Below are 25,110 nucleotides of genomic sequence, written 5' to 3' on the forward strand. Positions count from 1 at the left end.
TGTTTTCAGTATGGAACAGCATTATGAAATCATTTAAAATACTGAGCAAAGTACTAAAATGGAACACAAAGACCCAAAATGAGCATGTACTGCTAGAAAACTTCCTCAATGTAGCTTTAGCACAAATCTCCACCTTATGAAAGTGCAATATCTCCGAAGCAGAAAGTAAGTGCAATAAAAAGAGATATGCCTGTAACTGGATTTCTATTTTCATATAGTGCACGTGAATCACGAAATACTAAATGCTTTTGTAAAGACAAAGCAGTAAAATAAAATACCAAAAACACCAAGCATAGTGGGGAAAGGATGTAAGTAAGCATAGAGGAAAAATTGTTAGTTCTATTTGTTTGCTCTCTGTCCCCCCACATGCTCTGTTAGCTGCAGATGATTTGAACTGCACTGCACATGCCTTTTAACGGGTTAACCTTTCACACTTTGCAAGCTCGTTTACCACTTATAAATGCAGATGCCTCTTGAAAGGTGGTTCTCATCTCAGCTGGAGCAACCTCTGATGCTGTGTATCCCTGGCTTCTAAAAAGTCTTTCACTCTCCTGCCATGTCTTTTGAAAATTTCTCTTCAGTTCTTTAGGTGTATCAGAAATATCTAAAATGTGGCCAGCGATGACATCTTCATAGGTTGGCGGGGCATGCTTGAAGTCAAAGCCTAGTTTGCCAGCTTCTGAGCTTTGGGATGAAGAGGCCGCTGTCTTTGACTCAACAACTCGACTTTCAAATGCATCCATGCCTGAAAAATGTTCGCTGAGAGATCTTGTTTCTGAACAAACTCGGGGCTGTTGAAAAGGATTTGCTTCTTGTAGTACGCGGGGATGTCTATAAGAAAAGTCCCTGAAACTCGTATTTTCCAAAGATGTTAATCCAAAATTTTCCTTACAAAAGGAACGACTTTCTTGCATGTTATGGCTTGCCTCTCCATTCGCATAAACTCTTTCATTTGACTTTGCTTCAAAAACTGGGTTACCTTCAAATTCCCTGAACCATCTGTTTATATCATTCTCATGGCCGTTTATATTTTCAGCCATTTGAACAGTTCGGCTGGCTGCTTCGTACCTCTGCGTGCGTCCTGACAGGTGAGGCATTTGGATCTTGCGGATCATTTCAACTGCATCAAAACTTTCCGTATCTGGCACTATGTGTTTAGTGGAATTAGCTCCATCCTTGTGAGTGTAAACCTCCCTTTTCTCTACTCTCCTAACTTCCTCTTGTGCTTCCACGGATTCTCGAAAGGAACCGCTAGCACTGTGATTGACACTGACAGGTATTGTGATTGTTGGTGGAGAGTCCTTGCCACGTGTGTCTATCTTGATTTGACGGCGAAGTGTTGCAGGCGAGGTGATGATCTCAGACCTCTTCTCTACAATTGGAACTGAGGTGCCTGACGGGCTTGGGATGGTCCCTCTTGATAACTTTGCAGTGGTGTCTTTGAGTCTGACAAGCTGCTCAGAGCGACTCCTGGCTGGAGAAGGGGGGGTGTTTGCTCTGTGAATTGTAGCTGTTTGCGAAAGGGACCTTCCTGGTGGGGCTGGCTCAGCAGAATGGTCCTTTTTAGGTGATTGAGAAGGCTCGTCCTTAGTTGGAGTTTGTGCTCTTCGGGCTGTAGACTCAATTGTTATAAACGTAGGTGACTGTGGTCGTGTTTTCAAACAGGAAGGAGAATTTCTGCAAATCTCTGGTTGAATCTCCTGATGAGCTTTCACAGGACTAGAAGGAGTTTTTGCTTCATGCTGAGTTGTGACTTGATGGTGAGTGTGTTTTTCTGCTATGGTTTTATTTGCTTTCTGTTCAATGTTTTTCTTGTAGCTGTCATTAACATCAGATACTTCAGATGATGTTTCATGAAGACTAGTAGATTTGTTTCTCAGATTTCCTGCTTTAGAGGATATCATAGCTGTTTCAATCATATTCTCAGAAGACACCAGCATACCCTCTGCTTGAGTTTTAATATGCATTATTTCTTCTTTTATTTTTTGGAAATTATTCTCCAAAGCAATGCGAACTCCATAGCGTCTCCTTTCTTCACTTATCAGCCATACTGGGAGAATATTTAACAGTGTTTGAAATGTTTTGAGGCCATTTTCACTTGGCTCTGCTTCAAATTGTTTTACTCTAGACAAAATCTCCCGGAGTTCTTCCCGTTTTCTCAAGAATTCCAATATATTTACAGTACATTTTCCATCATCCTGCTGGGATTCTTCCACAGAGGAAAATAAAGATCTGTTCTGTATCATCTCCTGCTTTGACTCTTTAGTACTAGAGAGGACTTGTGTCTGTCGTGTGCCCTTAACCCAGACACCTTTTTCTTCCTGTGGTTGATTATATGGTTGTGGCAATTTTTTATGTTCAGCTTTACTTTCAGAAGCCTGTATTTGTGTCTGCTGAAAATTCTGAGCCTGGGAATCAAAATGTTCATCAATAACCTTTTGCTTGACTACCTTCTGTGCTGATTTATTCTCAAAATATTCTTGTTTTCTTTCCACTATTAGACTTTCTTCTCTTGGATCAAACACTGGCGGGCCCTGATTTTGTCCCTCATTTGCTGTCAGTGTCACGCTTTCAGAGTCTCTAAATTCTCTTTGCTTTTCAAGCTCAGTGCTGGGCTTGCTCACTTGTCTCTTCTCTGGCAGTTCTGCAGGCAATTGTATTGTCACTCTTTTCTCCTTCTTAGGTGGCTGATGTTTTTCAGCCACAGTTTGCTTAATACTACATTCATTACTTGCTTCTGTTTTCTCACTTTTGTGATACTGTTGTTTAGTCATGGTTTGAACATTATCTACATATTTCTTTTCATGATTTTCATAACTGTGGTCTCTTTTATTGAGTTTAGAATCTAGAGTTGGTAGCTTGATAGTTTTAACTTTAAAACTTGGGGAAACTGGCTTGTTGGGGGGCAAGTGGTTCTGCTCCAAATAATTTTGTTGTGTGTTACATTCTTGGTGACTCTGTCTAGTTTCAGAAACTGCTTTGGATTGGATAATGTCTTTTGTGTTTTCTACAATGTCCCTTCTAATATTATCTTTTTCTTCTGAGGATGATAGAACATGTTGGAGCTTCTTGGCAGCCACTGAGACTGCTGACGTTGTGGAGATCTGATTGTCTGTGCTAACTCTAATTACTTGATCATTACTTTGAGAGTTTGCAATATATTGGGCCTCAGTGCTCGTGCTCTCTGAACTCTTTCTAGGTAAAGGAAACTCTTCATTTTCTTTTCCTAACATCATTCCCTTTTCTAATTGTAATATGTTTTGGTTCTTACTTTCTGTTTTGACTATTTTGTAGGACGAATTTTCCTGTTTCTGTCTTTCAAGCTCTTCTCTTTGCTGTCTGTATTTTTCTTCAGCAATCATTAAAGGTGTCTTAAATTTTCTCATATAAGGTTTTGGGCTTTGTTGTCCTGGACCCACTGGAAATGAGTGGCATTTTAGAAGAGGTGCTGTCTGCTTTTCCTTGGGTGGTGAAGTTTCTGGAAATTTTTGTGGAGAAAACTTTGTAGATTCAAAAGAAGATTGTTTTCTTTCATCAAGACTTTCTGTAAATATGTTCTGTTCTCTCTTTGCAAGTTCACTGGTAGTTGCCATCATTATTCCTTTCTGTTCTTTTGAAGGAATAATTTTGCATTCTCTATCTGACAGATAATTTGCTGATTCCATTTTGGGGGAATGATGATTCTTTTTATCTTCTATTGGCATTGGCTTGAAAAATTTTGGTTTTGGTAATGTGGGAGGTGGCAAGAGTGTGCCAGTTTTTCCTGTTCTGATTTTGGTCTGAGAGTGAGTTTGCTCAGAACTTGTGGCTTTTTCTTGGGTATATTGCTGAATGAATGCTCCACTGTGCTTTTCCTTAACAGAAGAAGAAAGATATGCTGGGCTTTTAGAAAGAGTTGGAGGAGGTGGAGGTGTTAGAAATGTCGATAGGCATTCCTTTTCAGATTTCTCATCTATTGGTGGAGGTGGAAGAGGGAGATTTGGGAAGCTTTCAAATTCAGTCTTTATCTTCTCTGTGGACAGTGAGGGAGGGAATATATTTTTGTCAGGCAACATCATTAAAGGAGGTGGTGGAGGAAGTGGAAATTCAATTTCAGATGATGCATTGGAAGGTGGAGGAGGAGGTGGGGATGGAGGAGGAAGAGAGCACTCACTCTCTTTCATATTATTTTCAGCATTAAAATGGATTGGATTAAAGGATTTCTCCATTGCCATTTTTAAGTCTGCTGAAGTATTTGTCTTCATTAGAAAGTCCTGGCTTTTCAGATGAACATCAGTCTTCTGTATTTTGTCGGTTGCCTTAAATTTATTGCGGCTTTCTTCAAAGAACTTGACTTCTGGAATATTTGATATGTCTTGATCTGCAGGCAAAGGTTGTCGCACTGGTTGAGGGTTCATCCTATTTTTCTTTACATTCTTATCAAGACACTGAATTTCTTTCTTTATCAAAGTTTGCTTCTGAAAGTCCTCTGTAGCTTCACAAGTTCCCCTACCTGACATGTTGACTGGGTGTTGGGTAGGACTGGGCCTGGAGTTGGGTGGATCTGTTGATACTTCCATGTTTCTGTTCATTGTGGGATTCTTTATATAAGTTTCCATCTTCTTATGACCATTCTTCAGCTCAGAGGTTTGTGTCTGCTGCTTTCCAAACACCGTATCAACAGACTGGGTGGAGTTAAAGATGTCATCCCTCTTCTTCTGCTCTTTCACTGTTGTTGATCCCTTAGTTTTTTGGTTTTCCTTAATAGAAATAGTTGAAGTCAATTGTTGGCTCATACACACATCTTTTTGATGCTGTTCTTTGGCAGCATCAGCCCAGACATCCCTTCTATCACCCAATTCCAACACATTTTCAATCGCTTTGGGGTGTGACTTGGATAGCCTTCTAAGGCTTTTCTCAAGGGCATCGTTGTTCTGCTCACGATCTACGACAATCTTTACAGTGCCTTTGGGAGCTTTTGGAAGATTAAACTCAGCTCCTTCGACTATGAAATGATCATAAGAAGACTTTCCAGTAGGATCTTTGACTGTGTCTCTGCCACTTTTCCAGCCAGTTGCCGATTCAAGTGGTCCTGGTCTTGGCTGAAGAAGACTCTTTTTGTCCTTCTGGATATCCACCTGATGCATCTCTGTTTCCTGTTCTTCTGTGACTCCTATCAAATCTTTTTTAATTATATCTCTTCCTACTTCTTTGAAAGGGCTTTGTACTTCTTTCAGGTAATTTAAAGATGTTTCAAGGTCATCTCGGATAAGCTCCTTTTTCAGGATTTCTGTCCTTGTATGTGCAGCTTTTTCAAGGTTTTTAATAGCTTGTTCAATATCAACAGGGCCAGTATCAGGCTGCCTAGCTGCTTTACATTGGTGGCTTGATTCTGTAACTGATTGGAGTGTGCCCGTCATGTCACCTTTTATCATTTCTTCTGTATGAGCCAATGTTTTCTGATTTACAACCTGACTGAGGGAATTTAAGGTTGATTTCAAATCACCTTTAGTAATTTCTTGTTTGGATGTCTTATTATATGTACTCTGAGGCTCTGTCATAAAAATCTTAGCTGTGTTATGTACATCCCCTGGGATGATGTCAGTTTCATTAACAGTACGTTCAATCTGGGACTGTCTTCTCCTAAGTAACAGTTTTGTGCCCTCAACATCACCTCCAATTATTTCTTCCTCTTCTTCTTGTTTTCTAGTTGACAGTATTTCACTTGACCCTGTCTGAAGCTGTTTAAGATAATCCAAAGCCCCTGTTTCGATGCATGTTGTGAAAAACTGAACATTTCCTCTTTCAGAGTCATCAATTTTTGCCCTTTCAGATATATTATTGCTTGCTGTAGAAGACAACAGATTATGAATGGTACGTTTTACATCACCTCCTATTACTTCTTCACGGTCAATTGTGTTACCTTCATTTTCATGAAGAAGACAATAGATTGTCATGTTAATATCTCCTCTTTCATCTTCCTGAATTACAATGCCTTTCTTGACAGATACTTCCTCAGAGAACAGGTTTTTTATTGCTTGTTGTATATCTCCTCTCACTATTTCTTCTTTCTCAGCATGAAATTCTGCTGATCTGTTTAACAGCTGAGTTTTGGTTAAATTGACATTGCCCTTCTCTTCTTCACTAACCAAAATCTCTCTTTTTGTACAGTCTCTTTTCGAAAGTAGATTTGTCATTATATTTTGGATATCCCCTTTGATAATTTCTTCTTTTTGTATCTCAGGCAATGCTTGATTCATAAGCTTATATTTTGCCATTCGGACATCTCCAACTTCATCAGCTTCAATGATAATTCCAGGAGCTGCAATAACTTTTTGGGAGTAGAGTTCTTCTAAGGTTTCCTTTATGCTCTTGCCAATAATGGCCACCCTTTCCACCTTATTTTCATTAAATTCATGAAGGGGTGTTGTTTCAAAAAGCCATGTTGTTGTTTTGACATCAGAAGGAGGAATTTCTTCCTTGACAATTTTTGTCATGCTCTCATTTGTTTCCTTAATAGAATCTAAAGTTTGATTTTCAAAAAGCCATACCGCCTGTTTAACATCACCTTTTTTCACATCTTCCAGAGTAACAGTTTTGATATTTTCATATTCTGATCCTTCTCCTTTTAATTCATCGAGGGTATGGGTTTCAAATAGCCAAGTAGATGTTTTAACATTGCCTTTTTGTATTTCACTGACACTTACTGTTCTTATACAAGTCTTTTTATCAACATTTTCAGACTCAAATAATTGTTTACTGGACTTAACATTCCCACCTTGAATATTGTCAACAGTGGGCACAATATCATGCGATTCTTCAGAAATCTTATCCAGTGATTGTGTTTCAAATCTGTATCTGACAGAATTAACATTTCCTTTCTGAATGTCTTCTTGCGTGACAGATTTAATAATATACACGGTGTCAGAGTCATTAATTGAGTCCAGTGGTTTTGTTTCAAAAAGCCACCTTGTCCCTCGTACATCTCCATGAATTACCTCTTCCTTTTTAACTGTGGTTACTTCATGGTAATATCCTTCTCGGTCTTGGATTGCATAGAGTGGCTGAGTTTCAAACAACATTCTGTAGCTTTTCACATCGCCTTTTATCACTTCTTCACTACCTGTCTCCTGGGTGCTGACATAGTCAGACTCTTCTTTAATCTTATCTAAAGAAAAAGTCTCAAAAATAAAGCACCCTTTTCTTACATCCCCACCTTGTATGTCTGTCACTGTCTTACCTAATTCCTCACCTTCTTGGTGTTCTTTTATCATATCAATTGGTTGGTTTTCAAAAAGCCACCTACAATTTAAAACATTGCCTTTTTGAATATCTTCTGTTTTTAAAGTTTTGATCTTTTTCAAAACTTCCTCTGAACTGGAACTTATAGAATCCAACGACTGATTTTCAAATTTATACCGCATACTAGAAACATCTCCAGCTTGGATATCAGTTTCCACAGACTTGCTCTCCTTTCCTTCTTCTCCCTGTATGCTGTCCAAATTTTCTGTCTCAAAAAGAAAGCATGTTGTACGAACGTCCCCACCTTGAATCTCCTCGTGTTTTATGGTTTGCAGTTTTACTGTTGCTTCAGAATCTTTTATGGTATCCAGTGGCTGAGTTTCAAAAAGCCAAGTACAGGTTTTGACATCTCCCTTATGAATTTCTTCACTGCCAGTCACTAATGAAACTTTTTCATAAAGAGACTCCATTGGCTGTGTTTCAAAAAGCCATCTACAGGTTTTGACATCCCCTTTAACAATATCTTTGGCTTCTTCAATTTTATTTTCCATTTCTTCCACATTACTAAAATATTTGATTGAATCAAGGGGTTGAGTTTCAAACAACCATTTAGCAGATTTGACATTTCCAGTCTGTATCTCTTGAGCAGTTATTCCTCTAATAATCTGAAATTTATGAATGCTCTCATCAAATTGGTCAATGGGCCTTGTTTCAAAAAGCCATCTACAGCTTCTCACATCTCCTCGTAGGATTTCTTCTTGCCGAACAGTCTTTACTTCATGATATTTTCCTTGATGATCTTGGATGGCATAGAGTGGTGTTGACTCAAACAGAGATTTATTTGATTCTACTGCACCTTTTGTAACTCCTTCCACTTCAATTTTATGTGGTGCACCAAATTTAATGAAATTGCTTGATTCAAAAATGTGTGTGTAATTCTTCACATCTCCTCTGTCCACCTCTTCAAGTTTCACTGTCCTTGTGTACTCTTTTTTCTCTTTTCTAATCTCTTCAAGAGGCTGGGTTTCAAAAATCCATTTCTGGTGCCTAACATCCCCCTTTTCTTCTTCAGAGGCAGTGATTTTTTGAAGCTTTCCTACATCTGGGCTATCTTTTAAAGCCTCTATTGGAAACATTTCAAAAAGATGTTTCGTGGCTTGCACATCACCCCCTATTATCTCCTCAGGTGGTAGAGGGTCTTCATCAGGAACTTCTTTCAGAATGTCTAATGGCTGAGTTTCAAACATCCAGCACTTTCTGGAAACATCCGCACCTATAATAATCTCCTTTTCAGTGATTACTTCTTCTGTCTCTTCTTTAATTTTCTCCAAAGGTTGGGTTTCAAATAACCACTTTGCCCTACTTACCCCGCCTTTGACATTTTCTTCCATAGCTATTCCTCGAACAACGTTAATTTCCGTGATCTCTTTATTAATTGTGTCCAAGGGCTGTGTCTCAAACATCCAACGAGCTGTTCTCACATTGCCCTTTTCAACATCTTCCCTGTGAACAGTTTTAATTTCTAGCATTTGACCTGACCCATCTCTAATAACATATAAAGGTTGAGTTTCAAAACATTTTATACTTCTTTTCACATTTCCTTTCATTTCCTTGAGCTCAGACCTGAGTTGCAGTAAGTGACCCTCATCTACTGAATGAAGCTGTCCAAGTTGGTCCAGATTTTGAGTCTCAAACATATATCTCACAGTCTTGACATCCCCTCCAGTTATGTCCTTAATAGTAGTTATCTCTGATTCTTCTGGACTTTGATGCATTTTATTCAGTGTATCTAACGGCTTTGTTTCAAACATCCACCTGGCTGTACGCACATCTCCTCTGGCTAGCTCTGGGATTTTCCCAGCATTTTCTTCCATGTCAGAAGTATGAACACCCAGTGTGTCTATGGGTTGGGTTTCAAACATCCAAGTTGTATACTTCACATCACCACCGGCAATGATTTCTTGGTCAGAAATGCCCTTTAGAGTGCTACCTTCATCCCGAGAGTCATTGTTGATGGAATCTAATGGCTGATTCTCAAAGATCCATCTCATGGATTGCACCTCTCCCTTCAGAATTTCATCCCACTCCATGTGCTCCTTCTCAATATTGAGACTTTTCTGAGACCTGCCATTTGTATTTTCAAAAACAGACAGGGCTTGTTGTACATCAGCTGAAACTGAACTCCCTCGGTTTGTCTGACTAGAAACGATTTCAGAAACCTCACTGATATAATCTTTCTCCAAGTTTTTTCTTAATTCAGGATGAATGTGTTTATATAAACGGTTTAATTCATACAAATTTCTTTGTTTGGAGTACAATTCCTTGGGGACTGGTGGTTTTCTAGCAGAAGTAGGCAATTCAGGGGACTGGGAGGATGCTGCCACATCTATTGGAGTTTGAAGTACATCAGGTTGGGGAGGAGGAAATTCTTCTGTTTTTCTGGAAGGAGTGGCACTAACTTGTGACAGGGTTGAGGAAGTGGCACTGTGGTTATTGTATCTGGTAGTTGATATTTCCCTTCTTTGGATGGATGAACTGCAAGTGGTGGAAGAGGTACCCACAATTGAAGATGGCTTTAAGTTCTCTTCATATTCACTTTCAATCTTTAGGGGAGAGGAAATCAAATCTTATATAGATGGGTGTGATAGTAGAGGCTTTCTACTTGCTGCTTTTTACATGTCCACATACTAAGACTGCTATGACATCATCATTGAAAATATCATGGGATATACTTTACTTAAAGAGATAATTAAGAGCAATGATCAGTGTTTGTTGTGATCTTTTCAACAGCACATTTGCGCTGTAAACGTATATTATGCATTTAACACATTATTACTCAGTATTGTTATATTTACACATAACCTCAATTCCCTCCCCCCTTAAAATACTCTGCAGAGTAATCTAAACAGAAACATTAAAAGCATTAATATATATTTGAGGGTTGTTATGTTTCTGTGAAATTTTAAAAAAGAACAGAAAAAGTATTTGACATTTAAAATTTACTTTCCTACTTTATCTAGTGTTACTAGAATTTAGAGCAAACATAATTTTCTTCTTCCTTCATTTTTACCAGTAAGAAAATTTTTAATTCTCTACCTCTTTTCTTGGGTAGGTCAATATTCTCATAATGCAACAAAATAACTGTTTGGAGTATATTTTTATTGTACATCCACATGAACTTGGAATCTTGCACTTGCCATGATTCTGTGTAGAGATTCTACACACTTTACCTTAATTTGTTTGGCTGGTGTTGTTATCTCTCTGTCTGAGTAAAAGACTTTTTCCTGGGCAGACTTTTCAAATTGCTCTTTTAAAAACTTAGTTGAAACCTTTGGGATCTCTTCATCCTCCGGTGTATCAATAACTGCAAGAAGAAAAGAATACCAGTGTGTTATATAAGTAATAAAAATGACCTCTGAAGAAATGATAATGATCTAGAATATTCTCAAAATATACTTTTAATGCTAAAGTCAATATGAAAGTGTATATGCATGAAATTATTTCATTATACACCTTAGAGCTATGAATAAGACATAGGGATATACATAGGAAGGTAATTTAAGAAAGGAAATGTTATTGGAAATTAGCTTTACATGCAAACATGTGATGCAAAAGAATTCTTTATTTGTCTGTGTGTAGCTACTACAAGCATGCTTTACGTTAATGCTCAGGGGGGAAAAGAATTAAAATGTAAAATAAGAAAAAGAAGACTTTTTAAGCAGTAAAATGAAACTATAGGCATAGTAAGTAACATTTTGTTCATAGTTCATTTAAATCTTCTCTTCTATAACTTTAGGGGATAAAATAACATCTCATTATCTTTTATAAGCAAGACAAACTGTGGCTGTCCTATGGAAACCTGCACAATTGTGTCTATTGTGCAATCTCATGTCTGTAGGGTGAAGCACTGAACTTAATAGTGCTTACATATATTATTAATAATAATACAATCTAGATACGAATTCTTTTGTCAGAAATCTTGATAAATATCAAGTTTTGTTTTAAATTTCTGAGGCAAAAATACAGAGGCATTTATCAGCCCTTCATTTCAATTCATACTCATCAATAGGAGAAAGCTACATTGGCGTCTAAGGATCTTAAATTAAACAACAAAAGACTCTTACCTGTCTCTTGAACATATTGATGGAAATGAGAAGCAGCTTGATTTAGTTCCTGGCTGTGCTTTTCAAGATGTGATTTCTGTATTAAAAGATAATTTAATAAAAAAAATTGTTTGGAAGATGTAATTTATTTCAATATGGCAGACACTATTCTTAATTTTATGGTGATTTTCATCAAAGACTTCAATGTGTATTAAGAGATGTGAAATCAGTCTGTAGCCCCTTTTTTCGGTCAATTTTTAAGTTGTTATTTGTGTGAAAGTTTGCAGAGCATATGGGTTTTTAATAATCAATCATACCTACATATTTTGTTGCATAACTTTAATTACAATATCCATAATATCTGATCTTCCATTCATTCCATCATGTCTTTTCCTTCACTCAGCTTAATAGGTGTCTATTAACTGTTAACTAATTTTCTACTCCCTTTTTCTTTCCCCTTCTTGGTAACCATCCTAGATTCATTCTCTCTCTGTGTAAGCTTTTCTTTAGCTTTTTTATAATAGTGGTCACATGCAATGTTTATAGTTTTGTAATTGACTTACTTCATTCAGCATTTATTTTAATGGATGGATTCATAATATGACAGTACATGTTTGAATTAACACCTATTGTTGGATTTTAGGGTGTCAGAGTTTATTTCAAAAAATGTCAATTTCAAAGTGAAGAAAGATACTTATTGAGATCAACTACAAAAAAAAACAAACAAACCCCAAACCCAGAATATAAAAAATCCTAAATGTTTACAATACAATCAGAATGTCCACACTATTATAGGATCTCCCAGGAAAGGTATTGTCTTTCTAAACAGTTACCATTTCTGTTTCAAGAACTTCAATGTCTTGTGCATGCGAAACTTCTTGTTCCTTTTCTTCCATTTCCTGGTTAGTTCTTGAAACGCTTACCTGGCTACTACCAATTACCTCCTGAATAGAAAAATAAACAAGAATTATTAACAGAATGTCTTAGGACAAGTCTGAGACTTTTGACTTTATTATTGCAATTACATATTGCAAAAAAGCTACAGAAAAAATTAGGTACCTCAATGTATTTTTCTCTATTGTGGCTATAAATTTTGTAGATTAGAGCTACACAAATTTATTATCTTATTATTTGCTAGATCAGAAGTCTACTTTCACTCTGCTAAAGATATGGGCAGAAGTCCATTCCTTTTTGGAGTCTCTAAGGCAAAATCTAATACTTTTCCCTTTGCATATTAAAGTTGCCTACATTCTTCAGCTCATGGCCCCTTCCTCCATCTTCAAGATCATAAAAGTAAGAGAATTTTATAACATTGTGTGTGACATGGCAAAAAATAAGGTTCCAGGAATAGATGGTATACCAATTGACATATTTCAGTTAACAGATACTGCCCTGGACGTGCTCACCAAGTTGTGCCAAGAAATCTGGAGAATGACCACTTGGCCAACTGACTGGAAGAGATCGATATTTGTTCCTATCCCAAAGAAAGGCGACCCAACCAAATGTGGAAACTACAGAACAATTTCACTGATTTCACATGCAAACAAGATTTTACTGAAGATTATCCAAAAACGACTGGAACAGCACATCAACAGAGAACTATCTGAAGTCCAGGCTGGTTTCAGAAGGGGTTGTGGTGCTAGAGATATTGTAGCTGATGTTAGATGGATCTTGGCTGAAAGCAGGGAATACCAGAGGAATGTCTATCTGTGTTTCATTGACTATGCAAAGGCATTTGACTGTGTAGATCATAACAAACTGTGGCTGACTCTGAGAAGAATGGGAATCCCAGAACACTTGATTATTCTAATGCGAAATTTGTACTTGGACCAGGAGGCAGTCGTCAGAACAGAGCAAGGGAACACTGCATGGTTCAAAATTGGGAAGGGCGTAAGCCAGGGATGCATCCTATCTCCATACCTTTTCAACCTATATGCAGAACAGATTATCCGGGAGGCTGGGCTCTATGAGGAGAAATGTGGAGTCAAGATTGATGGACAATTTATCAACAATCTGCGTTATGCGGATGACACAACCCTGCTTGCTGAAACTGAGGAGGACCTGAAGCACCTGCTGCAGAGTGTCAAGGACTGCAGCCTACAATATGGATTGAGGCTCAATGTCAAGAAGACAAAGATTCTCAAGACTGGACCAATTGGCAGCATCGGGATGGATGGTGAAGAGATTGAGATTGTACACAGCTTTAGTTTGCTTGGCTCCATAGTCAACAGTCTTAGCACCAGCAGCCAGGAAATTAAAAGGTGCATTGCCATGGGAAAGTCTGCTGTTAGGGACCTCTCCAAAGTGCTGAAGAGCAATGGTGTCTCTCTGGAGAATAAGGTGCGTCTGATACAGGCCATGGTTTTTGCAATCACTTGTTATGCATCAGAAAGTTGGACAATGACCAAGGTGGATAGAAGGAGAATTGATGCCTTTGAGCTGTGGTGCTGGAGAAGAGTATTGAGAATACCATGGACTGCTAGGAAAACAAACAGATTTGTCCTGGAAAGGGTTAAACCGGGTGGCTCCTTGGAGGCAAGGATTCTGAGGCTCCGTCTAACTTACTTTGGACATGTTGTGAGGAGAGACCGGTCCTTAGAGAGGGACATCATGCTTGGGAGGGTGGAGGAACAGGGTAGGAGAGGAAGGCCCTCTATGAGGTGGATTGATTCAGTGACTGGGATAATTGGGATGGCAGTGTCAGAGACAGTGCGATTGGCACATCGGCACAAGACAGAGCGGAGTTTATGGCTGTTGTACATAGGGTCGCTATGGGTCGCAGGCGACTCGATGGCACATAACAACAACAAGAAACAACAATATCTTTGATTCTATCTTCTAATTCTTCTTTCAACTTTAAGAATCCTTATAACCTTGTGGTAAAGGAGCAGCACTGCCAAACCAAAGACACACAGTTTAAATCCACCAACTATTCCACTGGATAATGATACACAGTCAAATCTATATCATTTACTACCTCCAAAAACCCTGTTGAGGGTCATCTATGAGTCAGTTTTGACAGCACAAATCAACCATCATAGTGATAATATTGGAAGCACTGGCAGCATAGTATGTTGCTTGTTGGACTGTTAACCAAAAAGGTCTGCAATTCAATGTAGTGGCTAAAGCAAGCAGTCTGCTCCTGTTAATAGGTGCAGCTTTGGAAATTTAATGAAGGGTTGGCATGAATCAGAATAGACACAAAGGCAATGAATTTGGTTTTGTTTTGGAAATACCTTTGATGTTGTTGTTATGTCTTATTGAGTCAACGTCAACTCATAGTGACCCCATGAACAACAACACTGAACTTTGTCCCATCCTGTACCATTCTGAAAACCTCTGTTGTACTCAAGCTCACTATTACAATCACTCTCTATCTTGTTGAAGGTCTTTTCTTTCTCTGACTTTCTACCTTTCCCAGCAGAATGTCTTTTACAGGGACTAGTGCCTCTCACAACATGCTCAAAGTCTGAGAGACAAAGTTTCACCATCCTTGCCTCTAAAGAGCAATCTGGCTGTACTTCCTCTAAGGCAGACTTGTTTACCTTTTTGACAGTCCATAGAGTATTTTTACACTGGATTACCCTCAGATAAAATAGAATACTTTCTCTAAATAAAGGTAAAATTATTAGCAGCCTTAATTCTATCTTAACTTTAGTTTCCATTTCCATGCAACCTAAAATATTATTAATAGTAATTTAAAGATTATTGTTGTTAATGTTTTACCATCAAGTCACAACTAACCCATAGCTATTCCTCTGGGAGGTTTTCAGAGGCAGCAAGTTGAATGGGAGGAGAATGTCCACTTTCTGTTGTTGAGCAGCTTGTGGATTCATACTGCCTGCTTTGGGGCTGGCATTTACTATTCCATACCACGAGACCACTAGAGTTACCTTAAGAATTAGGGTATAGATATCTATGAAGAGATTATTCTTCTGACTATTTCTTCATTCTTGAACTATTTGTAACCCTATATGAGAAAGATTATGCTCAAAACAATAAAAAAGGAATGCAAGTCCTGTAAGTCATAGAATAATATTTTAATTATAAATAAAATTTCTATGTTACAGATAGATATTCTAGTTTTCAAACTACCCAACAATTTGATGTCGCATTTAGAGTTCAATAGAAACTATGTGTACTAAACACAATAATTAAAATATATTGGCCAAAAGAAGGAAAAGGAAAACATTTAGTAAATCTGTGGGACACTATCAAGAGGAATAACTATGTGTAATCCCAACTAAAACAAGCCTGGAAGCAGGAGCGGCATCCACTTCCGAAATGGCTTGCCTCTGGAAACTCTATGTATGAACAGCGCTCAGGCTGTTTGTTCATAAGGTCGCTATGTGTCGTCTATGACTCGACAGCACCAAACAATAACAACAACAATAAGAATCCCAGGACAGGAAGAAGTAAACATTAAAAAAAGGCGCTGAAAAAAATGGTGAAAAATGTATTCGAAAAAAATTTCCCAATATCCCGAAAAATAAGAAAATACATATACTAGAAGCTGAGTGAATAGAATATATACAAAAATAAAATCACCAAGTTATAGTACAATTTTCCAAAATTGAAGGAGTTCGGAAAGAAGCAAGAGGAGGAAAAAAAGAATTACCTATAAAGGAGAACCAATAAGATTAAGTACTGGCTTCTCAACAGAAACCAGGTAAGCAAGAAGACAATGGAATGACATATTCAAAACTCTGAAAGAAAAAAAAAAACCAACAAAAAACCACATACAAAAAAACCCTGCTAACTGAGAACCCTGTCACAGCAAAACTACATCAATTAAGACAGAGAGATTAGGACATTCTCAGAAAAGCAGAAACTAAGGGAATTTGGAAACAAGATCAATTCTGCAAGAAATGCTTCAGTCAGAGAAAACTGGATGGAACAAAGTAGCCAGCAACAACCGAGAAAGGAATCAAACAAAATTTCAGCAATAACACTTTGTCTGTAGATAATCACACTGAATGTGAGTGGTTTAAATGCACCAGCAAAAGAAAAAAAAAAAGAGCAGCAAATTGCATTAATAAAATAAAACCCATTAATATGCTGAATACAAGAGACAGACCTGAGAAATTAAGATAACAGACTAAATGTTGTTGTTGTTGTTGTTGTTATGTGTCAAGTCCCTTGCGACTAATAGCTACCCTATGTACAAGAGCCCTAAATGCTGTTCTATCCTGTGTCAACCTCACTGTCTCAAACACACTCATTACCACCACTCTAGTCACAGAATTGATCCATCTCATTGAGGGTCTTCCTCACCTTTGCGGTCCTTCCACACTTCCAAACATGATGTCCCTCTTCAGGACCAGTCCCTCCTTTCAACATGTCCAAAGTATGTCAGGTAAAGCTTCAGAATCCTTGACTCCAAGGAGTATTCTGGCTTCATCTCTGCAGGACGAAAACTGTTTGTTCTCCTAGCAGTCCATGGTATATTCAACACTCTTCTCTAGCACCACAGATCAACGGCATCAATTATGTTTCTATCATCCCTATTTACTGTCCAACTCTCTGATGCATAGCACACAATTGAAAAGACTATAGCCTGGATCGGGCACACCTTAGTCTCCATCCTGACATTGTTGCTCTTCAGGACTCTTGAGAGGTCCCTCACAGCTGACTTTCCCAACGCAATACACCTCCTGATTTCCTGGCTGCTGTTACCAAGAGTGTTGACTGTGGAACCAAGTAAACTAAAACTGTTAACTATCTCAATCTCTTCACTATCCATACTGATGCTGCCAATTGGCCCAGTGGTGAGAATCTTTGTTTTCTTGATGTTGAGCTTCAATCCATACTGAAGACTGCAGTCCTTGACCTTCTGCAGCAACCACTTCAGGTCCTCCTCAGTTTCAGCAAGCAGGGTTGTGTCATCCACATAATGCAGGTTGTTGATGATTCTTCCACCAACCCTGATGCCACATTTCTCCTCGTATAGCCTAGTGTCTCGGATGATCTGTTCTGCATACAGATTGAAAAGGTATGGAGACAAAATGCATCCGTTTCTTGATTTTGAACCATTCAGTGTCTCCCTGCTCTGTTCTGAAGACAGCCTCTTGGTCCAAGTATAGGTTTCAAATTAGCACAATCAAATGTTCTGGGATTCTCATTCTTCTCAGAGTCAGTCATAGCTTGTTGTGATCCACACAGTCAAAAGCCTTTGCATAGTCAATGAACCACAGATAGACATTTTCTGGTATTCTCTGCTTTCTGCCAAGATCCATCTAACATATCCCTAGTACCATGACCTCTTCTAAATCCAGCCTGCACATCTGGCAGTTCTCTGTTGACATATTGTTTCAAATGTTTTTGGATAATTTTCAGCAGAATCTTGCTTGCATGTGATAGCAAAGATATTTTTCGATAATTTCCACACACTGTGGGGGTCACCTTTCTTTGCAATGGGAACAAATGTCGATCTCTTCCATTCAGTTGGCCAGCTGGCTGTCCTCCAGATTTCCTGGCACAACTTAGTGAGCACATTCAGGGCAGCATCTGTTTGTTGAGATAAATCAATTGGTATGCTGCCAACTCCTGGAGCCTTGTTTTTCCCAATTCCTTAAGAGCAACTTGAACTTCCTCCTTCATCACCATAGGCTCTTGTTCATATGTTATTTCATTAAATTCCTTTGTGTCAGCCAATTCTTTCTGATACAGTGACTCTGTGTACTCCTTTCATCTTCTTTTTATACTTCTTGGATCATTTAACATTCTACTCTAATTATCTTTAAGTATTGCCACCTGTGGCTTGAATTTGTTATTCAACTCCTTTAGCTTAAGAAATGCTGAGTGAGTCTGGCCCTTTTGATTTTCTGACTCCAGCTCTCTGCACATTTCATTATAGTATCTTGCTTTGCCATCCTGAGCTGCCTTTTGAAATTTTTTGTTCAGCTCTTTGATTTCTTGGTTTCTTCCTTTAGCTTTGGCTTCTCAGCTCTCTAATGCAATACTCAGAGTCTCATCTGACATCCTTCTTGGTATTTTCTTCTTCTTCAGCCTTTGTAATGATGTTATGCATTCTTCATGGATGAATTTCTTGATATTCTCCCAGAGCTCATTTGGTCTATGTTCATTGGTGCTCAAGGCCTCAAACCTGTTCCTGACATGGTTGTTGTTGTTAGGTGTGTCAAATTGAGTATGACCATAGTGATCCTATGAACAAAAGATCTGAATGCTGTCCTATCCTGTGCCATCCTCATACTTCCTGACACACTAAAGCCCATTGTGACAATGACTGTGTCAATCCACCTGGTTGAACGTTTTCCTGTTCTTTGCCAACTCTCTACCCTTCTGAGTATTATGTCCCCCTCCAAGGAATAGTGTCTCTTAGCAACATGCCCAAAGTATGTGAGCTGAAGCTTTAACATCTTTGCCTCCAAAGAGCACCCTGACTGCACTTTCTTCATTTGTTTATTTTTTTGGAAGTCCATAGGATGTTCAGTACTCTTCTTCAAAACTAGAGTAAAAAGGAAAAAGTTCTCTTCTGTCATCCTTATTCATTGCCCAGCTCTCAGATGAATAATATGTGATTGCAAAGACCATTGACTAACTAAGACACACTTTAGTCCTCAGACTGATATCATTACTTAATAATTTGGAAAGGTCTATATTTACAGGTTTCCCTAGTGAAATATATCTAAATATCAAAAACTAAAGATTAAACATTTAAACATTTAAAGCAAATAGCAAGCAAAATAAAAAATAAAGTGGGAGTAACAATAATAAGTTCTGATAAAATAGACTTCAAGGTAAAAGCCACCATAAAAACAAAGGAGAGACATTATATAAAACTTAATAGAATAAGAGGACATAAATATCATAAATATCTATGTACAAAATGAAATCTTGCAAAATACACAAGACAAACATTAACAGACCTGAAAAAGGAAATTGAAAACACTAGCAGTAAGAGACTTCAATACAAATCTCTCAGTGAAAGATAGAACAAATAGAAATAAATACACCTGAGATATATAAAAAGTCAACTATATAATTAACCTCTTTCACCCCATAACTATATTTTTAGGGTCATGAACCCTAAAAAATTTAATATATGTTCTTTCCAGCATGCATGGAACATTATCTACCATAAATTATATGTTACATCATAAAATAAATCACAATAGATTAAAAAACAGTGAAATACTATAAAGCATTTTCTCAGACCACAATGCAATAAAATTAGAAATCAACAAGAAGAGGACAAAGAAGGAAAACAAAAGACCCAATATGTACTTGGAAACTAAATAACACAAAACCAACAAAAAAAGCCTAACTAAAAAAGTTTTTGAAGCAAATGAGAATGAATATACAACTCACCCAGAACCTTGTAATGTAGCAAAAGCAGTTCTTAGTGGTCAATTCATAGTAATATGTAACCACATAAAGGAAATAAAGAATGAAAATTGAGTATTTAATACAAAACCTTCAGCGAATAGAAACAAAATGACAAAATCTCAAACTTCTAAAAGAAAGGAAATTATTTCAATAAGAGCAGTAATAATAATATAAATACTATAGGAAACAGAATAGAAAGAACTAATACAGAATAGAAAACAGAAAAACAATTGAAATTATAAATAGGACTAAGAGTTGGTTCTTTGAAAGGGTCAATAAAATCAGTTGGCCATTGGCAAACCTAACAAGGAAAGAACAGAAAAGATGCAAATAATATAAAAGACACAGACTGAAGCAGAACACTTGAACCATCACAAACGAAGTTGAATAAGTCATTAAAAATCTCCCGACAAAGAAATACCTCAAACCAGATGTCTTTATTGGAGAATTTAATCAAACATTTAGAGAAAAGCTGTCACCAATTCTACATAAAGTATTTTAGAAAATAGAAAAAGAAGAGGAATATCTTCAAACTCATTTTATGAAGCAAATACAACTCTGATACCAAAATGAGGTAAAGACACCACTAAAAAAGAAAAATACAGAAAATATCTCTCATAAACATATACACAAAACCCCCTAATATCAAAATATTAGCAAATAGAATCCAACTACATATTAAAAGAATAATACTTTACTATCAAGTGAAATACATAACAAGCATGCAAGGATGGTTCAACATAAGAAAAACAATAACTGTAACTCATCACATCAATAAAATTAAAGACAAGAACTACATGATCATCTTTATTCATATGGGAAAGACTTTCAACAAAATCAAACACACTTTTCTGATAAACACACTACTCAATATAAGAATTGAGGGGAATTTTAGCAACATAATTAACAGCCTATAGTCTAAAGAAACAGGGACTAGGCAAGGATGCCCATTATCACTACTTCTACTCAATATTGTATTGGAAGTCCTAGGGAGAGCAATAAGGCAAGAGAAGGAAATGTTGTTGTTGTTGTTATGTGCCGTTGAGTCGCTTGCGACTCATAGCGAACCTATGTACAACAGCCCTAAACTTTGCTCTGTCCTGTGCCAATCGCACTGTCTCTGACACTCCCATCCCAATTATCCCAGTCACTGAATCAATCCACCTCATAGAGGGCCTTCCTCTCCTGCGCCGTCCCTCCACCCTCCCAAGCATGATGTCCCTCTCCAAGGACCGGTCTCTCCTCACAACATGTCCAAAGTATGTTAGACGGAGCCTCAGAATCCTTGCCTCCAAGGAGCCACCCGGTTTAACCCTTTCCAGGACAAATCTGTTTGTTTTCCTAGCAGTCCATGGTATTCTCAATACTCTTGTCCAGCACCACAGCTCAAAGGCATCAATTCTCCTTCTATCCTCCTTGGTCATTGTCCAACTCTCTGATGTATAACAAGTGATTGCGAAGACCATGGCCTGTATCAGACGCACCTTAGTCTCCAGAGAGACAGCATTGCTCTTCGGTACTTTGGAGAGGTCCCTAACAGCAGACTCTCCCATGACAATGCGCCTTTTAATTTCCTGGCTGCTGGTGCCAAGACTGTTGACTATGGAGCCAAGCAAACTAAAGCTGTGTACAATCTCAATCTCTTCACCATCCATCCTGATGCTGCCAATTGGTCCAGTGGTGAGAATCTTTGTCTTCTTGACATTAACCCTCAATCCATATTGTAGGCTGCAGTCCTTGACACTCTGCAGCAGGCGCTTCAGGTCCTCTTCAGTTTCAGCAAGCAGGGTTGTGTCATCCAAATAACGCAGACTGTTGATAAATCATCCACCAATCTTGACCCCACATTTCTCCTCATAGAGCCCAGCCTCCCGAATAATCTGTTCTGCATATAGGTTGAAAAGGTATAGAGATAGGACGCATCCCTGGCTTACGCCCTTCCCAATTTTGAACCATGCAGTGTTGCCCTCCTCTGTTCTGACGACTGCCTCCTGGTCCAAGTATAAGTTTCGCATTAGAATAATCAAGTGTTCTGGGATTCCCATTCTTCTCAGAGTCAGCCATAGTTTGTTATGATATTCACAGTCAAATACCTTTGCGTAGTCAATGAAACACAGATAGACATTCCTCTGGTATTCCCTGCTTTCAGCCAAGATCCATCTAACATCAGCTACAATATCTCTAGTACCATGACCCCTTCTAAACCCAGCCTGGACTTCTGGTAGTTCTCTGTTGATGTGCTGTTCCAGTCGTTTTTGGATAATCTTCAGTAAAATCTTGCTTGCATGTGAAATCAGTGAGATTGTTCTGTAGTTTCCACATTCTGTTGGGTCACCTTTCTTTAGGATAGGAACAAATATCTATCTCTTACAGTCAGTTGGCCAAGTGGTTGTTCTCCAGATTTCTTGGCAAAACTTGGTGAGCACGTCCATGGCAGCATCTGTTAACTGAAAGAGGAGGTAAAAGTACTCCTCTATGCAGATTATCTAGTAGTATACTTAGAAAACTCCAAAGACTAAACAACAACAACACAGCAAAATCTTAAACATAGTTAACTAATTCTGCAAAGTAGTAGGATACAAGATCAATGTAGAAAAACCAATAGGATTTTTCTATAGTAGTAAAGAGAGAATAGAAAATTAAATAAGGAAACAATAGCAATTGCAATAGCCAACAAGAAGAAATACATATGAAGAAATTTACCTAGAGACATAAAAGACCTATATAACAAAAAATCACAAAAAGTTGCTACAAGAAACCAACAGACCTAGAAAAATAGAAGGCTAGGAAGACTCAATATTGTGAAAATGACAATTCTACCAACAGCAATCTACAGATTCAAGACAATCTCAATACTGATATTGATGCCATTCTTCAACAAGATGGAAAATACATTTTGTCTGCAGTGTGCATTTAAGCTCAATATCAAGAAAATAAAGACTCTCACCTCTGAGCCAATTGGCAGTATCATGATAGACAGAGAAGAGATTGAGATTGTTAAGAACTTCAGTTTGCTCAGTTCCACAATCAACATTCTTGGCACCAACAGTCAGGAAATCAAAAGACAATTGCATTAGGAAAAAATCTGCTGTCAAGGACCTCTCCAGAGTGCCGAAGAATGAGGATTGCAGTTTAGAGACTAAGGTATAGCTAATTCAGGCCATGGTCTTCACAGTTACTCACTATGCATCAGAGAGCTGGACAATGACCAAAGAGGACAGAAGAAGAATTAATACCTTTGAGTTGTGGTGCAGAAGAAGAATGTTGAACATATTGGCTTCCAAGAGAACCAACAGGTCTGTCCTGGAGAAAGAGTGAAGCTAAGCTCTTCCTTGGAGGCAAGGATTTTGAGGCTCTATCTCACAGGTTGCCAGGAGGGACCAGTCCTTGGAGAAGGAAATCATCCTTGGAAGGGTGGAGGGAAAACACAGGAATGGAAGACTCTGAATGAGATGGATTGATGCATTAACTAGGGTAATGAGGGAAGGTGTGTCAGAGACAGTGAGATTAGTTCAGGACAGAACAAGTTTCAGAGCTATTGTGTATAGGGTTGCTATGAGTTCTGGTCAACTTGACTACATAAAACAACAACAACTTGAAAAAGCAAAATAGTAAGTATCACACTCCCTGGCCCCAACATCCACTATACAGCTAGAGTAGTTAAGAGAGTAAGATACTGGTACAGCAACAGACACATAGATCAATGGAACAAAATCAAGAACTTAGAAATGAACCGTCTACTTATGGTCAATCTTCAACAAGGAGATAAAATCAAGTGGGAAATGATAGCTTCTTAACAAATGGTGCTGGCAAAATTGGACAGCCATCTGCAGAAAACTGAAGCAAAGTCTGTACTTCACACCATTAACAGAAGCCAACTCTAGTTGCATCAGGGTCCTTGGAGTACACCCCAAAACTATAACATATATCAGATAATAAAATAGAACAAATTAGAATACCTTATATATGACACGAATAGTCTTGTGAGCATATCTAAAAATCTGTAACTAGGAAAAGATAGATTGTGGAAACTTCTAAATTCCAAATTCTTATGTGTATCAAAATGTTCTCTAGCAGAGTGAAAAAGGAAACCCACAAACTGGGGAAAAATGTCAATGTCATATTGGATAGGGAATTCATAACTAAACTTTATAGAATACTTTAGAACATCCACAAGAAAAAGACACAACACAAACTCAAAATGGGTGGAAGATATGAAGAGAAGCCTCACAAAAGAATAGCAGATGAATGACCAGCAAGCATATGAAAAGATGCTCAAAATCACTATCTATTAGAGAGATGCAAATCAAAACAGTTATGAGATAATAATCTCACCCGAGCAAAGTTCATCAGCCCAGTAAAGAACATATGCTGACAAGGATGGAGAGATACCGAAACTCTCATATACTGTTAGTGAGACTGCATAATGGTACAACCATTAGTGGAGGGAGTCTCACACTTCCTCAGAAAGTGAGGAATAGAAATATCATTTGATTTTGTTATTTCATGACTGAGAATATACCTCAAGAAATCAGAGTTGTGACACAAACAGAATAAACACGCATGTTTATTCACAGTAGTAAAGAGATGGAAACAGCCCAAGTGCCCATCAACAATTGATTGAAGAGAGAAGCAATGATCCATTAATAAAACAGAATACAATGCTATACTGAAAAACAATGAACTCATAAAACACTACAAAATGTGGGTGAGTCTGGAAGACATTATGTCACAAAGGGACAAATACTGCATAAGGCCATCATTATAATAGGATTGAGATGGAGAGGAGGGAAGAGAGGAAAAATAATGAACACTGCACTGGAATGGAATGAGTGAAAGTAAGGGCATTTTGAAAGGAATGGACATTTAGAAACCATGTGTATGATTAAGTCTTACAAGGAGAATGGGGCCAGATACATAATTACATAAAAAATAAACATTGGCCATATTATGCTAACTTGTATCTACTTATCTTCACCCCTAAGGCTGCTTTGGATTTTGGTTGCATCAGTACAGACAACACTGGCTGACTCGAAATTTGCACCTGCTGTTAATTTAGATAATATAATCCTGCTTTTATAACAGTATATGAATATGAAACAATGGTATGATTATTTTATTGATTGGTAAGAAGTTGTCATATTATGAAAATCTTTTTTATATTAAATTTTATTCGTTTTAATGAACACTTACAGAGATTTGGGGTTTTCATTCATTCATTGTTGCAGTGTTTTCTCCACCCTCATCCCCAGTTCGTTCTTCTTCCCCCCCCAATGTCTGTTTTAATTGTCCAATTGCCACAGTGCTTATCAAAGCCAGTTCTGTTTAATCTCCTTTGTCAGTGTGTCTCTTGCCATTCCCTATCACTCCTCCCTGAGAGAGATTTCATCCTGATTTATAAGGAAAAGGGGACGGCGTATTCTCTTAGCTACTTCCT

At 37.9% G+C, this 25,110-nt stretch overlaps 1 protein-coding gene across 1 annotated transcript in view; it reads right to left on the bottom strand.

Annotated features, from left to right (window-relative positions):
• The window catches only part of XIRP2 (xin actin-binding repeat containing 2), a 442,953-nt gene that overhangs the window by 11,681 nt on the left and 406,162 nt on the right, over positions 1-25,110 (bottom strand). Inside the window, exons 5-8 of the mRNA XM_006879480.1 lie at positions 12,158-12,268; positions 11,346-11,421; positions 10,452-10,585; positions 452-9,824 (exon numbers count right to left, since the gene is read on the bottom strand). Of these exons, the coding sequence (XP_006879542.1) occupies positions 452-9,824; positions 10,452-10,585; positions 11,346-11,421; positions 12,158-12,268 (9,694 nt within the window). The remainder of the gene's footprint in view (positions 1-451; positions 9,825-10,451; positions 10,586-11,345; positions 11,422-12,157; positions 12,269-25,110) is intronic.

This window comes from Elephantulus edwardii, unplaced genomic scaffold, assembly GCF_000299155.1.
Source record: "Elephantulus edwardii isolate Elephantulus edwardi_28Jun2011 unplaced genomic scaffold, EleEdw1.0 scaffold00003, whole genome shotgun sequence".
Classification (NCBI taxonomy): Eukaryota; Metazoa; Chordata; class Mammalia; order Macroscelidea; family Macroscelididae; genus Elephantulus; species Elephantulus edwardii.